This window comes from Alosa pseudoharengus, unplaced genomic scaffold (genome assembly GCF_046254945.1).
Source record: "Alosa pseudoharengus isolate Yale_2024_CS ecotype anadromous, Long Island Sound unplaced genomic scaffold, YU_APseudo_1.1 YU_APseudo_1.1_scf_12, whole genome shotgun sequence".
Taxonomy (NCBI): Eukaryota; Metazoa; Chordata; class Actinopteri; order Clupeiformes; family Clupeidae; genus Alosa; species Alosa pseudoharengus.
The window spans coordinates 4,893,243-4,910,849 of NW_027468587.1; the positions used below are offsets into that span (position 1 = coordinate 4,893,243).

General features: G+C 44.0%; 1 protein-coding gene across 1 annotated transcript in view; it reads left to right on the plus strand.

Moving 5' to 3' along the window:
• Positions 1 to 17,607, plus strand: part of LOC143118752 (uncharacterized) — a 75,648-nt gene that overhangs the window by 54,500 nt on the left and 3,541 nt on the right. Inside the window, exons 9-10 of the mRNA XM_076279842.1 lie at positions 2,903 to 2,956; positions 8,665 to 8,769. Of these exons, the coding sequence (XP_076135957.1) occupies positions 2,903 to 2,956; positions 8,665 to 8,769 (159 nt within the window). The remainder of the gene's footprint in view (positions 1 to 2,902; positions 2,957 to 8,664; positions 8,770 to 17,607) is intronic.

Sequence of the window (17,607 nt, forward strand, 5' to 3'; positions counted from 1 at the left end):
GCATTGATATGGAACGGTGTCCTGTTATTCAGAATTAAAGGCCACCCGCCAGCCAATCAGAAAAGAGTATTTCTTCTCTCCGGGTGATAATATGGAAATAATGTACATTCCTTAGCTATTGGAACAGATATTTCCACGTCTTCTGCAGTGCAGGCTGAGTGCAAATTTGTTAATCTATCTTCATCCTTTATATATGTCAATCTACCCACATTAATCTATCAGCATCTATTTACATCTATATATCATTTTTATGTGTACCCTTCCTTCCATCCATCTAACCAAGTAATGATCAGAAGAAACTTCTCTAATCAACAAGTTTTTCTTTACATCTGTCAATCAATTATCTCTTTTCATGCACTGGTATTTTCTTCAGGAGATGTGTCTCTACAGTAGTTATGAATATGCGACTTTGCTTTGTGCCATGGTGAACAACACCCCTTAGCTATTCTAACCTGCAACCTTATCACAACAGCTTCTGACAGACATCTGATTTCATTAGTAAGTAAGTAGTAAGTAAAATGTAATAAAATAATAATAAAATTATTAAACAATTAAAAAAAGAAATAAAGCAGAAAAAACAGACAGACACAGATCAACAATGACAACAGGAGACATGTACAGAGTTACAGACAGGGCAACAGACAGGGCAACAGACAGAGAGTTAGGGAGGTGGGCAGGATAAGGTAAAAAGGTGGGTTTTATAAAGGTTTACTTGTAAAGGTTTGACATGACCATAAGGGCAGATGCTGTCGTATTACGTGTGCATGAGGTGGATAAACCACGCTTTTGTGACTGCCTATGTTTTAAGAAACACCATGCCAACTCTTCTCAATTATACAGCTGTTAGGACCTTCTGAAGTAAAAGCACCACCTTCACTCTGACAAAATAGCTATCAGTGGTCGCAGATGTGAGAAGGATTTATTTTGTCCTTTATGCCATCTTTGAATTCATCTGTAAGTCACTTACCTATTGCAGCCATTGTAGAAGTTGATTTAGTGTTGTTTTGTTCTTTAATGGGATGAGGTCTATTTGTAATTCTATTACCATGGTGCTTAAGCATCCCTGCAAGTAAGAGTGGAAGTTCAATGGGCATAACTTTTATGAATATCATTGGCTTTACGGAGGACATAGCTGACAATAACACAACATTAATGGAATTCCAATGTGCTAATCATTGCCATGGTAACTTAATGAATGATGCAGAATTACCGTGGCTCTGCATCCTTATGAGTTTTAAAGCGCTTTTATGAGTTTGATTACAGGGTTATTCTGTTCTAGTGATGGCATAAAGCTCACATTCCCCGTTAAAACTAACTGCTTGCTAGTGATGAACTGATAATGGGTCTCAACACGTATTTGTATCTTGAAAGAAGTGTGTATGTGTGTGTGTGCGCTCGTGTGTGTTTGTGTGTGTGTATATATATATATGTGTGTGGGCACTCGTTCGCCTGTGTGAAATGAGTGGTAAGTGACATGTTAATCATGTCTGTGTGAGCGTTAGGCTGTGTGTGAAGACGGGCGGTATTGATGGATGTTATGACTGGTTTTTCACGATAAGCATTGACTGGCATCCACATTGTTTTCCTCTCTGCTGCCGCCGAATGCATAATTAAGCAGAAGTGATTGACTGACTGAATGCCCAAGTTTTCATGGACAAGCATGTACTTTGTTTGCAATTATTTTTTATTTGACTATTTTATTTTCTCTTATTAGGTGTTCATGAACATATTGATTTCAAACAAAGCCTTTGTGGATATTTCTTCTAATACATATAAAATTATTAATAATCACTTCTATTTCATAAAAATGTTAGTAATCCAAAATGTCTCCTTCACCTTATTTTTGTGTTGGTGATTATTCTGCATAGTAATAACAGCAGCAGCAGCAGGCGACGTGGTGTTACTATGGTGTGTGGGGGTCAGGGTAATCCGATCTGCTGACCTGGAGGTGTTGTGTGTAGTCTAGTGTGCTCATCTAGTCTGATTAAGTGTTGAAGATCAGCACTGTATCTGATGAACAGACAAGTGTGTGTGTGTGTGTGTGTGTGTGTGTGTGTTTGTGTGTGTGTGTGTGTGTGTGTGTGTGTGTGTGTGTGTGTGTGTGCAAGCGCACGCTTCCGCACAGCCTCGATCTGTGAAATCGACAGTGGCGAAACACCGGCTCTACGCTCCTGGAATCGCAGAGTCATTGGACATCGATCAGGAAACAATCGCTGGAGATCATGAGCTTTAAGCAGCCTCCACTAATGCGATTGGTGTGGGCCAAATCCAATCAGATTTATTGATCGTGCATACTGCTCACTGTTGTAAATGTGAAGGAGGTCCTCGAATGCCTCTCGGTCGTGGTAGTGAAACGGTGATCGGGGTAATTAATAGGGACTGCAGAAGGCAGGAGAGTCAATGTTAGATCTGTCACTTTGTCTGTTCTGCCGGTAAACTAGAGAGCAAATGAGTGAGTGATGGGGTTCTCATATAATTCATTGAACCATTCCCCTTCTGGCTTCTCATGTTAGATAAAATACCCAATCTTCTCATCAGTAATCCATAATTAAAAACATGTATGCGGATTTATATACTATTTTTGAGTACTTACCTTTACCATGTGCATAGGCATTGGGTTGCTTAATACCAGCTGCAGTATGAGATTACAGGTTCCCAGTGTTCTATATTATGACCTGAGATCTGAGTTGGATTTGGGCAAAGCGTGCTGCTCCATAATCCCCCTCCTCTCCAGAGGGGTCAGACATGTGCCGTGAGCTGTGCATCAGCAATAGCAATATTAGCTTGTGAATGACAGAAATATCTCTCTCTCTCTCTCTCTCTCTCTCTCTCTCTCTCTCTCTCTCTCTCTCTGCATCTCTCTCTCTCTCTCTCTCTCTCTCTCTCTGTGTGTGTGTTCCAGATGGCGATGGAGGTATGCGAGGGCTTGCTGGAGGAAGATGACGAGGTGGTGCAGGTGAGCGCGTCCTGACAGCTGAACATGACAGCTTTCACTGGCAATACAACCATAGCTAGTCACACACACACACACACACACACACATATACACATATACACACCTACACCGGATGAGTCCTTCATGTAGGAAACAGAAAAATCATTGTGTTGTGTACATGTGTCCTGGGGTGGTATTTTACCTGCAGTATTACGTGTCCTTAAGTTAACATGTGCGTGTGTGTGTGTGTGTGTGTGTGGGGCTTGATGGGTAATTGCACCCTTAATGTGCATGTGTGTGTGTGGCATGATGGGGAATTGGCAGGTGGTGATTTTAGCATCACTAGATCTCCTCCTGTTCCTTCCTGTCCTCTCTTGCTTGAGTTGTTTATTGTCTTGTGTGTGTCTGTGCGCTACTGTTTGTGCATTTGGAAGCCTTTTTATAGGCATCATTAGCCTCCTGTGCGTGTGTGTGTGTGTGTTTGTGTGTGTCTGTGTGTGTTTTGTGTGTGTGCGTGCATGTGAGAGTGTGTGTGTGTGAGTGAGTGAATGTGTGTGTGTGTGTGTGTGTGTGTGTGTGTGTGTCTTTTGAAGGGTGCTGAGGTGTGCAGGAGTGTGTCTGCAGAGGGCTGTACAGCATCTGCACCGGGAACTGGCATAGTTCTGTCAGTACACACACACACACACACACACACCTAAAAACACCTTGACACATGTGACACCTTTGACAGATTGAGAACAGGCACTGCGCTCTGAACTTTTAAACTTGTCACAACCAGAGAGAAGAGAGCGAGGGAGAGGGGCACACCATGCACGAGCACGCTCCTCCACCTCTCCTCACACACCATGCACGAGCACGCTTCTCCACCTCTCCTCACACACCATGCACGAGCACGCTCCTCCACCTCTCCTCACACACCATGCACGAGCACGCTCCTCCACCTCACGCTCCTCCACCTCTCCTCACACACCATGCACGAGCACGCTCCTCCACCTCTCCTCACACACCATGCACGAGCACGCTCCTCCACCTCTCCTCACACACCATGCACGAGCACGCTCCTCCACCTCTCCTCACACACCATGCACGAGCACGCTCCTCCACCTCACGCTCCTCCACCTCTCCTCACACACCATGCACGAGCACGCTCCTCCACCTCTCCTCACACACCATGCACGAGCACGCTCCTCCACCTCTCCTCACACACCATGCACGAGCACGCTCCTCCACCTCACGCTCCTCCACCTCTCCTCACACACCATGCACGAGCACGCTCCTCCACCTCTCCTCACACACCATGCACGAGCACGCTCCTCCACCTCTCCTCACACACCATGCACGAGCACGCTCCTCCACCTCACGCTTCTCCACCTCTCCTCACACACCATGCACGAGCACGAGCACGCTCCTCCACCTCTCCTCACACACCATGCACGAGCACGCTCCTCCACCTCACGCTTCTCCACCTCTCCTCACACACCATGCACGAGCACGAGCACGCTTCTCCACCTCTCCTCACACACCATGCACGAGCACGCTTCTCCACCTCTCCTCACACACCATGCACGAGCACGCTCCTCCACCTCTCCTCACACACCATGCACGAGCACGCTCCTCCACCTCTCCTCACACACCATGCACGAGCACGCTCCTCCACCTCTCCTCACACACCATGCACGAGCACGCTCCTCCACCTCTCCTCACACACCATGCACGAGCACGCTTCTCCACCTCTCCTCACACACCATGCACGAGCACGCTTCTCCACCTCACGCTTCTCCACCTCTCCTCACACACCATGCACGAGCACGAGCACGCTTCTCCACCTCTCCTCACACACCATGCACGAGCACGCTCCTCCACCTCACGCTCCTCCACCTCTCCTCACACACCATGCACGAGCACGCTTCTCCACCTCTCCTCACACACCATGCACGAGCACGCTCCTCCACCTCTCCTCACACACCATGCACGAGCACGCTCCTCCACCTCTCCTCACACACCATGCACGAGCACGAGCACGCTCCTCCACCTCTCCTCACACACCATGCACGAGCACGCTCCTCCACCTCTCCTCACACACCATGCACGAGCACGCTCCTCCACCTCTCCTCACACACCATGCACGAGCACGAGCACGCTCCTCCACCTCTCCTCACACACCATGCACGAGCACGCTCCTCCACCTCTCCTCACACACCATGCACGAGCACGCTCCTCCACCTCTCCTCACACACCATGCACGAGCACGCTCCTCCACCTCTCCTCACACACCATGCACGAGCACGCTCCTCCACCTCTCCTCACACACCATGCACGAGCACGAGCACGCTCCTCCACCTCTCCTCACACACCATGCACGAGCACGCTCCTCCACCTCACGCTTCTCCACCTCTCCTCACACACCATGCACGAGCACGCTCCTCCACCTCACGCTTCTCCACCTCTCCTCACACACCATGCACGAGCACGCTCCTCCACCTCTCCTCACACACCATGCACGAGCACGCTTCTCCACCTCTCCTCACACACCATGCACGAGCACGCTCCTCCACCTCACGCTTCTCCACCTCTCCTCACACACCATGCACGAGCACGCTTCTCCACCTCTCCTCACACACCATGCACGAGCACGCTCCTCCACCTCTCCTCACACACCATGCACGAGCACGCTCCTCCACCTCTCCTCACACACCATGCACGAGCACGCTCCTCCACCTCTCCTCACACACTATCAAACGCCACGAAATTAAGTTAGATCGAGCAGCGCCCAGTACACAGTGTCACACGCCTACAAAAGCAATCGTGCGTCCGCGCATCCATCATCATAACCAACTCCCACACCTGCCCTACAAGCCACGCTGCTCGCTGACAGAACGAGCGATGCTCATCACAACGTGTCAAAAAGTCAGTTCGCTGCTCAACAGGCACAATGCTCCATCCCATTTCTGCATGTGGGTGTGTGGGTGTGTGGGAGTGTGGGTGTGTGGGTGTGTGGGTGCGCATGTGACCAACAAGTGAAAGCAAATGGAAGGGAACGGTGTTCCTCTCTTCATAGCGTTCTTTAGTGCAATTGTCTTTTTTGTATTTGTTCCCCATAACTACCTGTTCCATATAATTTCCCCATAACTACCTGTTCCATATAATTTCCCCATAACTACCTGTTCCATATAATTTCCCCATAACTACCTGTTCCATATAATTTCCCCATAACTACCTGTTCCATATAATTTCCCCATAACTACCTGTTCCATATAATTTCCCCATAACTACCTGTTCCATATAATTTCCCCATAACTACCTGTTCCATATAATTTCCCCATAACTACCTGATATGCACTGTAATAGACATCATAACATTTCCATTTTCCCTGAGAATGTGAAAAGAAATGCATTTTTAAAAAGCATGATTCCTTTCCTTTTCAGCACAATCACACACACACACACACACACACACACACACACAAATCATAAATCTGCACGGCGCTTGCACATAGCTACACGGCACTTGCTACACGGCAGCACTCATGAGCCGAGCTTCTCTGGTCTGCATGCCGTCTGAAAGCAGCACACTCAAAGTACACGCCATTCTGCCTGTCACACATACAGCATTGCCAACACGGGTGTGTGTCCGGCAACATTACGCATTTGTGCATTTGTGTATCTTTTTGTGTGTACTGTGTGAGGCAACGTACTGAAATCAGACTCCCACAGATGCAGTGAGTGCCATGTGCTCTGTGGTGTGTTGGGAGGAAATGCAGTGAGTGCCATGTGCTCTGTGGTGTGTTGGGTGGAGGTGCAGTGAGTGCCATGTGCTCTGTGGTGTGTTGGGTGGAGGTGCAGTGAGTGCCATGTGCTCTGTGGTGTGTTGGGTGGAGGTGCAGTGAGTGCCATGTGCTCTGTGGTGTGTTGGGTGGAGGTGCAGTGAGTGCCATGTGCTCTGTGGTGTGTTGGGTGGAGGTGCAGTGAGTGCCAGGTGGTCTGTGGTGTGTTGGGTGGAGGTGCAGTGAGTGCCAGGTGGTCTGTGGTGTGTTGGGTGGAGGTGCAGTGAGTGCCATGTGCTCTGTGGTGTGTTGGGTGGAGGTGCAGTGAGTGCCATGTGCTCTGTGGTGTGTTGGGTGGAGGTGCAGTGAGTGCCAGGTGGTCTGTGGTGTGTTGGGTGGAGGTGCAGTGAGTGCCGTGTGCTCTGTGGTGTGATGGGAGGAGGTGCAGTGACGGAGAGAGGAACTGATTGTAATGAGAGACAAATCTGATTGGATGTTTCACAGTAATCAGTGTTTCTCTAGTTTCTCTGAAGTGTGTGTGTGTGTGTGTGTGTGTGTGTGTAAGAGATGGGGAGAGTGTTTTCTAAGTTCTTGTTACTCCTAAAAGTAAGTGTATATTTGTGTCTAGTCTTCCAACTTCCTGTGTAAAAATGATCATTGTATCTCATCAGTCTGAACATAGTATTGCTTTTCCACATGCCTAACATTGCTATATTGTGCTGCATTGGTGTTTTTTTCCCTTTATATTTCTTTACATTTCAGACTTCTAAGATGGTGTAGCAACCATTCTCCTGGATTCTGTCTGATTGGATCTTGTCTGATTGAATCAATCTTATTTGTAATAATATTAATCTGTATTATATTTTTAACCAAGAGCCCTACTAGGGACAAGTGTCGTGAATTAGCTTCAGCTAAAAACACTATGATACATACATCAGTTGACGGTTTAAGTTTATCTATGTTTTTTGTATCTGTCCCTACCTAAATAATTAACACACGGAATGACACTTTTCTTTTCACCCAAATATTTGCATCCCTTAGCCTCTGAACTGCATAACTGAGAATATTTGCATCCCCTAGCCTCTGAACTGCATAACTGAGAATATTTGCATCCCCTAGCCTCTGAACTGCATAACTGAGAATATTTGCATCCCCTAGCCTCTGAACTGCATAACTGAAAATGAATAGTCCAATCAAAGTGAAACTTTGAAAAATGGATTTTGAATCATCACTAGTCTTTTGTTAGACATTTTGTTATAGTTTGCATGTTGCGTTCATCAATATTTCTTGATTTCTCTCAAATACTTGCATCGCGTAGCCTTTGTCCTGCATAACTGAGGATGAATAGGCTCATCAAGGTGAAAAAAAATGCATTTTTAGTCATTGCTAGTCTCTTCTTTGACATTTCTAAAGCTTCATAAAAGCTGTTTTATTCAGACAGACGCTTTAGTGCAGATATGACCGCCTGCCAACTGCAACTGCTCTGAGCACAGTGCTGAGTTTCTTCAGGGTTCAAAGAAGCCCACATACACTCATATTTCACCAAGACCTCGCTGAACCCTCACAGGACATGCGCATGTGCTTGCTGCCGTATTGGTTAACATCTCAAACATATCGGAATATGGGGTGGGTGGGTGACCTTGACCTGTGTTACATGGAATGCAAATGTGTACGAGTGTGTGTATGTGTGCATGCTTATATGTATGTTTGTATCTGTGTTTGTCTGTGTTTGAGTGTGTGCATGTGATTGTATTTGAGTGTGTGTGTGTGTGTATGTGCATGTGTATGTATTTGAGTGTGTGTGTGTGTGTGTGTGTGTGTGTGTGTGTGCGCTCATGTTGGCATGTATGCACTCTTTCACACACTTGTGTGTGGTGGGGTATTTATCTTGGTCCTGTGACTACAGCATTTATTTTCTTCATTAATCCCCTCCTCCTCTGTCTTGTTCTGGTTGTTGTGTGTTAGGTGTGGTATCTGCTCGGCTGGGTCTGCTACCTCCAGCGAGACAAACCAGAGGAAGCCGAGAGCTTCAGAGACTCAGCCAGGACCTACCTCACCAGGGCCAAAAAGGTACACAGAGACTGTCTCAAAAGTTGCCTTGTGGCCGCAATCAGGGTAGGAATTTCACGGCGGCCACGACGGCCATGGCCGTCGTTGCCCCTTGCGTTGGCCGTGAAGCCCCTTTGAAAATCATAGGTTTACAGGCCACGGTGGCCTTGGTGGCCACGGTGGCCTGGTGTTGAACGGTTCGCGAGAAAAGTAAATAATATAATTTAATTTAATCATACATTCTACTGAAGGTTTTGCGTCCATGATCTCCCTACCCATTCATCTCGGTGGAATACTTCACGAACCCGTCTTTTAACACATGACAAACCATATATCAGAATAAACAGCAGACCTTACCGAACACAAAGGTGTAAAGCAGTCCCCTGTACAGTTAGCCGTTCCAGAGTAATCAGTAAATTTGCAGTAAATTTCGACATGCATGGATGTCTCCAAATTTGGGCTTTAAGTTTTACAATGTGTTTAAATTGTTCCACATGATTTCAGAACGGGCCAAATACAAAATAAATGTTACAAATATCGCCTAGATATTGGTAAATTAGAGGACAGCTGACTAAGAGTTTGTGAAAGTAGCCTTAATGATCACAAAATGCTAAGCATGCATCTAGGCTATTTGAGTTTCTTAAAGCTGAGCTGTGCTTAAATTTAAATTGTTCAATACATGATTTCATAGCAGGCCAAATATAAAATAAATGTTATATATAGCCTAGATATCTGTAATTATTAGATGATCAGATGATTTACAGTTCTATGTAATATGTCATGTTTCATGTTTTTGTAATGTTTCATACAGTGATGCAGGTCTACTGCAGTGAATAGGCTAAATACAACTTTGATCATTTTATAGCCTACTACTGTATAGTTAACTTTGGCCTTTGTGCCCTGACATGTGGCCTTTGTACCCCCCACCAAATATGCCCAACTGAAGGCAAAGTGCCCTTGCCCCCAGAATGGTGAAATTCCAAGCCTGGCCGCAATTGAGAATATTCTCGTTATGTCATCAGGGCTTTATATATACGACATTTTGCCTTCCCAATTTTGAACTGAATACAGTAGTAAGCTAAATGGGCTCAATGGATAGTTTAAGCTGTATTGATGTGTTAAATGGCTGTGCTAGAATTTGTCTTAATGATTTTGTCTTTCAGTTGTTTGCTTTATCAGCACTATATGGCTATTTGGCAGCATGCGCTACTCCAAAGCACGAATGTGTTTTAACCAAGCTTAGGGAAGCGATACACTAGAAACTGCACTACACTAGAAACTGCAAATGGATTGATTAAAATGTGGTTCGATGTTTGTAAAGTTTTCTGAATACTCTCCAGAGATAGTACAACCCCCCTATTCAAAATAGTAGTTCATTGTATCTAATGACTTATCTTATTAGGACTAGTCATTCCAATGGCTAGTCCTACAGTTCAAAGTGCACTTAGCACAAACATGTGGTCTTGCTCTGCATAGGAACTTTTACGGCCAGGCTACACCTGGCACATCTCTGAAGCATTCTGTTCATGGAGCGTACTGTATGTAAGGGATAATGTATTGTCCGCCGGTAATTATCAGAAAATAAGTCCCGACAGGGAGAACAGAACCCCGACGCACAGCGGAGGGGTTTTGCTTCGACCTGAAGGGACTTATTTTCTGATAATATCCCGCTTATTACACGGCTACTTGCCAAAACGAGAAAAGAAACCTAACACAATGAATCTTTAAAAATTATTTTGCTACCGTTTCGTGTCTTCCGCTGACAAAATAAATAGTTTGCCACACAGATAGAACTTGACAGTTTCAGGTGTTGCGTGGCAACATCTTACTAGCTTAGCCTACTTTCCCTTTCAATGAAATTCCATTGCAATAAGCGAACGGAATTCTTGCGGAGGGATATGAAAGACATTAATCAACCCGTTGCCATTGACAGCAGTGATTATATACTTTGCCGGTGATTTATATAGATTTAACATAGGCCCGAACGTTGGGAAGGCCCATTCATGTGAATGGAACTTTCTGCAGCACTCTGAAGAGCCGTGTAATAAGCTGCAACAATTGGCTTCCACCACAGTAATTCAACAGGGTACACCATATGCCATAGTGGTCCACACATTTAAAAATAAAATTTGACCAGTCTTAGGCAGTACAAAAATAAGTTTTTCGCTCCCCGAACGGAACTCTTCAGTTGCCCACTGGGTGCAGCCAAGAGGTTAGAGTTCCAAAACTCATCAGAGAGTCAGTGGGCTTTTAAGGTGGGCTGGCATCAGAGAGTCAGTGGGCTTTTAAGGTGGGCTGGCATGTGTAGGCGTGCGGCAGCTTGAAGCGAGGCCCAACCCTGTGGACACTGGTCCTGCGGTCATCTGATGGTCAGGGTGGACGGTGCAGTCAGTTCAGTGGCCAGTAATCCCACCACACTGGCGTTTGGGAGCTATGGGCCAAATGGGCCAAGACAAAAACAAAGCCACATTGTGGAGCCCTTTGGTTTTGAGTCAGAAGTAGATAATGCTTTCTGTGGTATTTCTTTTCACAGAATGCTAAGCACTAATAGCCTATTGACTGATTGTGTTAGTGACCCCCCCCCCAGTATGTGTCTGGCATGATAAAAGATATCCCATTTGTTTTTATTATAGTTCAACATTTTCTGAATACTAGACAGAGTAACACTTTATTTTAAGGTTCACATGTTAGCCACTAATACATACCTAATTAATGCCTGTATTAGGGACTTGTAAGGCATGTGTTAGGCAACATGTCTTGTTCTTGACAAATTACGCCTTTACTCTAGCCTGACGAACCAGACCCACATTAAAATGTAGGGTCTGGGCACTCACCGTTCGCAGTGCTCAGTCCGAGGGGCGGTATAATCGGTTGTCTTTCAAATTCTCTCTGCACGCAATAGGACAGGCTATAAGTCCCATGCGTTTCCCACCAGCGGAGCTAGTTGGCTAGTTCAAACTTTTGCCACCTTAATAAAAGCTTAACTCGTGTCACACTGTTCGCCAACAGCAACATCCATGTTATTTGTTTTCAAGTAGCAGGGAATTCAAGCCAAACCGTTGCAACTCTGCCAATCAATCATTGTGTTAAGCCCACCTAACGACTCTATACACGATTTGATTGGCCTGATAGAAGTTTAATTTTTCGAGCTCACAAGCCAACGGAGAGTTGCTAGACTAGCCCTGGCAGCAAATGTAATTTGCTGCCGCTAGGGTGCGTCTAGATTTCTAGGCTACCTTTACTCTTGATATAATCTTAATAATGACCTAGTAAGCCTTGATCTCTACCAGTGTTGGGAGTAATGCGTTACAAAAGTAATGTAATTACTGTAATATATTGCTGTTTGCGGTAACGCGGTAATGTAAGGCATTACAAAAAAATTTGGGTAATATTTACTCGGTACAAACTTCAGTAACGCGCGTTACAATGCATTTTTACCCAAAATTAAGCGCTTGTTTTGTTTTGATACATATTTGCAAACACCACCGCGAGAACAACAGACGAGAAAAGATCCGCGCAAAATAGTAGAACGTCTCCTGATACTGGTTGAAGATGACTGTGGCTGCAGCAGACTCAGTCGGACTCTATTTGCGGGATGGACATAAGCCTACGCTCATTATTTTTAGCTTGTCAGAGACAAGGATATGAAGAACATAATAGTTAGTGCACTTTGTGTGCGAAACCGAAAGATCACACTATGCCTCGCAAAATAGCACAAGTCATTTAATGAAACATCTGAAGTGGTGCCACGCTAATCTTTTTTATTCTTGATAAAACACAAACTATGTTCTTCTAGTGCATGACAGTTTTGAGCTGTGAACTTGAATTAAAGAGAATAAAGGGATAGAAATGCAGAAAAAGATTGTGTAGCCTGGCAGTGCCACCGCTCCCACCACGCGCATCACACACTTTGGGTTCTCTCAATCTCCACCACGTAGTACTAGTAGAATGGAATTGGTGGGTCTTCAATAATTTGTTTCCCAAGCATTTAGGCTACATGAAGCACATGATATGCCAAGTCGACAAAAAATCCATTCAGATAGCTAGGTGGATACCAGGCTCATAATTCACTTTTATTTGCAAAATGAAATGTGAAGCAACATGTCATTGCATACTTTCCAAAGCAATGAAGGCTGCTTAAAACAACTTAACATTGTGCATATTATTGTTAATATTGTGCTATCACTGTAACTCAACAAACAAGGCTTGTAAACAAGAGCTGGCAAAAGGGCATTATGAGAACGTAAAGATCAATGCTTTTAAAGTGACCGTGCACCATTTATAAGAAAACAGCATTTCTTCAGAAATTAATGTTAAAAAACACACAGTAATGGTCTGTATAATAGGCCTTTTATTTTACTTTAGGTGTTTGAGTTACCATTTAAATGTCACTCACTCAAAGCCACTCACTTAGGGCACCGAAATGGCCAGTAGGCCACCATCTTGACATGTCTTTATTAAGCTTTGATTTACAATAGGCTCTCTATTGAGCAGGCCTAGGACTTAAAGTTACAGTATTTATATCACAATTTACCAGACTTTACCAGAATTTACCAGAAAGACTTACCAGGTTTTTAACAAAATTTTGACTATGATTGTTCCTTGTTTTGCATCATGAGCACTGCGCCTATTGCATTCTTACTGTATGTTGTCAGCCTTAAGCCTAGCTCAGTCATTATGCTATACCACATCTCCCTCCATTGGAAGAGCAATGAGCTGCATTGAGTGTAATAAACTGCATTTAGAATGGCAAATCCATATTTCTAGATATTTTGGTGAAAGTAACTGAAAAGTAATGCAATAGTAGTGTAATGCCTTACAATTCAGAGACAGTAATATTATAATGTAACAAATTACTTTGAAATGACAGTAATAAGTAATGCATAGTACATTACGATTTTGAAGTAACTTGCCCAACACTGATCTCTACTTACTAATTAGTAGTAAGTACCAAAAGAGAATATGTATAACCCACTAGTATACTGTCTGAATAAATCTCGAATAGTGGGAGAACAGTTGTAGAATAATCAAGTAAGTGTAACGACATGTAGGGCTCTGTAGGACCAGTTGAGTAGATCATCTCAGGCTCTGCAGAAATACTGAATGCTAATTTGAATGCAGTGAAATGCTGAAAAATGAGTTCCCCAAAATGTTATGAAGATATGAAGACAATATGACAATGAATACTGACAATCCTTACTAAGACAAACGTATGCCCAATGCAATGCAACAAAGTTGCCTTTAATATTTACTCAGACACAAGTTTGAGTGTACAAAGGCTTGTTCAGTAATTCCCATAGATCGTTAATCACTTCTTCCCTTTCCTGAGCCTGATTGCTTGTGTATGGTAATCTAACTCCTACTACTGCTGCATGTATCCAGGCTCTGGAATTTGAGTGGCGGAGATGCTCTAGGGACCACAGACAGGAAGCAGAACAACGACTCAAAATATTTAAACAAGCTCTGAAACCCTGCGTGCCAATTGGCTGGCCTTTGTCCAGCCTCGTTGAATATTTAATGAGGAAACTGCGCTAACGAGATACATGATGTGGCCTTCCATCAGTACAGAGGACGGGTCGGCTTATGTTGTGTTATTAATGTTCAGCTAATTTGCCAAACACTCATCATTTATTCAGCGGGGAACGTGTCTCTCTCTCACACACACACACACACTCACACACACACACATACAAACACACACACACACAGAAGATGGAATATTAAAACTGAAGTTAACTTTTATCCTGTTCAGTGCTTGTGTCAGCGGTTGGAGATACAGAGATGCATTGAGACACAGTGTTTCAGTGTATTTAGCAAGCTGCATGAAGCCCCCTTTGAAAAGAAATGCACTATATCAACTTTCATTTATTTTTGCACCATTTGTGCCAGACAGACGTCCTGCTTATATTTATTTGTCATAATAAAGAGATTGAAGTTTTCAGAAGTAGGGATGGTCAAACATCATATCTACATTATTTAGTGTGTGTGTTACAACAAAATGAGTCCTGTGTTGCTAATGTTATTTCTGAGATCTAATGATTTGAAAGAGAATGAGTCAGAAAAAATGACTGAAATTAATTTTTTTAATTTATTTTTTGAGTTAATTTTTTTCAATTTTGCCAAATTCATTCCTTCATCTATAACATGTCTTAAAACAACCTCCAAATATGACTTAGTAGGCAAATGTCCCATTTATTAAATATTTCAAATACCCAGCTGGAAAAAAGTATCATGGCCCGAACATCACACAATGTAATAATGGCAGCTCAGTTGGAATGTTGTTTTGAATGTTTCGATTCTGTTGTGGAATCATAACAACTCCATAATTTAATGAATAATGATGTTGCCGCATCTCTGTGACCCTGCCAGCACAAACCATATTATTACAACCACATCAGCAATCAATGACTATTGTCTTTTATTTCCTTGTTGTTCGGATAGGGGTCCAGCTTCAAGGAGTTTGTTCTGCTGTGTTTGGGTTCCTGATAAATGTCACCTCTTCGTAAAACCACCTCTAGCTCTTTCTCTTACCCCGTTGTCCTCTCTTGCTTCTTTGCTGCTTCTTTTTTTGGCTTCTTCTCTCTTTGTCTTTCACTACTCCCTTTCTCCCTCCCACCCCCGAGCCCTTTCTCTCGCTTTTCCCCTCCCACCCCCCTGTGTGGAAAAATCCTCTCTCCTTTTTCCTTTTCTCAATTTTTTTTGGTCCATCATGAGTCACAGATGAAATAAAAAAACAACAGAGAGAGAGAGAGAGAGTGTGTAAAGTGACAGAGGAACAGAGGGGAGAATATACCGAGTGGAAGGATGGATTAGGGAAGAGGAGGAGAAGAGAAGTTGGAGAGGAGAGGGACACAGAGGAGGAGACTGCTAGACTCAGCGCAGTGATCTGATGGAGCCCTAATGCTTTATTAAAGAGAGCCTCTGGGGAGGGGAAGGCAGCTAAAAGTAGTGCACTTCTGCAGCAGATTCACTTAACTGCCTCCATTTAGTGCTCGGGATTAGTGTGCTTCATTAGGGGTTCAGCACTTTTTTTTTAAGTGGTCCGAATCAGTGTGCTTCAGTTTGATTAGGAGCACAGTTAAGTAGGCCAGAGATCCAAGGTCAATTGAAGGGATGCTCTCTCAAGCATGGGCATGCACACTCTGTGATGGTTCACGTGTACAAGCACACACACACACACACACACACACACACAGAGCGATTCACAGAGATGAGGTTAGGGGTCATAAAAGCTGTCATGGATTAAGAATAAGAGCCTCATGAAGGACACATATTCATATACAGCCAGCCGAGTTGCTTCATCACAGTACAGCTACAGCTTTGAATTGGCAGTAATCAGGTGTTGATGTGCACACAAACAAAGACTTGGGCTGCTACATGCACAAACTTTTTGTAGACAAGGGTGCGTACATATACATATACTGTGTGTGTGTGTCTATATATATATATATATATATATATATATATATATATATATATATATATATATATATATATATCAGGGTTTCCGTTGTCCGGTAATTACCGGACATTGGCCGGAAAAAAAATTAAATGTCCGACAAAATGAAATCTCTCCGGTCAAATTTGTCCGATTGAAATTGGATAATAATCCCGTCCCCTAACGCAATCTGAATTTGAGAATAAGCCTTAATATGTAAGCCTATGTAAATGACAGGCTCTACCGTTTGAAAAGTAAGCTATGAACACGCATAGCCTGCTGCATTTCAAATAGGAAGCGCACGCTTAAAGGACAATTCCGGCGCAAAATGAACCTAGGGGTTAATAACACATGTGTACAGAGTTCGACCGTTCGCTGGGATTTGTTTTCATGCTAGTCGAATGTGACCAGTTTTATTGCAAACCGCTTATTAGCGTTTAAGGCTAGCCTTCGGGGCACACGTACAGTAGAAAGAAACCCTGTGTGCCAATTGGCTGGCCTTTGTCCAGCCTCGTTGAATATTTAATGAGGAAACTGCGCTAACGAGATGCATGATGTGGCCTTCCATCAGTACAGAGGACGGGTCGGCTTATGTTGTGTTATTAATGTTCAGCTAATTTGCCAAACACTCATAATTTATTCAGCGGGGAACTGTCTCTCTCTCACTCACACACACACACAGAAGATGGAATATTATGGTATAATGGTGTTCATCACAGTACTGCTACAGCTTTGAATGGGCAGTGATCAGGTGTTCATCTTAAAGGACAATTGTGAACCAGACGTCAACGGTAATGTGTTTCTTTTTAATAAACTGCCTGTACACTTACAAAGTTCTCAATGCTTCTGTTTACATGTAGAGACCCTCATTATGCTACTGTGTAAGTGTGGTGCTATTTTGAGCCTTGTTAGTGGTATAGAAATAGCGATTTCTTTCTACTGTACGTGTGCCCCGAAGGTTAGCGTTAAACGCTAATAAGCGGTTTGCAATAAAACTGGTCACATTCGACTAGCATGAAAACAAATTGGAAGTGGATTTGTGGGGGGTGCGGCCGCTCCAAGACACTGTCATTCTCCGTGTACACTGGACATGCAAAGTGTTCTTTACCCAAAGCATAAGCTACAGTAGGCCTATGCGTTCTCTGTCTATGATCTGCAGGGTTAGGGCCTCCTCAACGACGCGATTACTGGTCCGCGGATAATTTCTGGCACAATTAAACGGTATCATTGAACCGCGGCCGAAAGAAAAAAAACCTAAACATTTCCCAGAAAAGGAAACATTTTTTCATTTATTGTTATCAAATACAGAGGCATAGCATTAGGGGGTAGTGGTGTGAGCGCTCATTCTTGTGTGTGCGCATCTGTGTAAGTTAAACAGTCACCACTGGAGATAACGTGGGTAGCAGCAACAACAAACAACG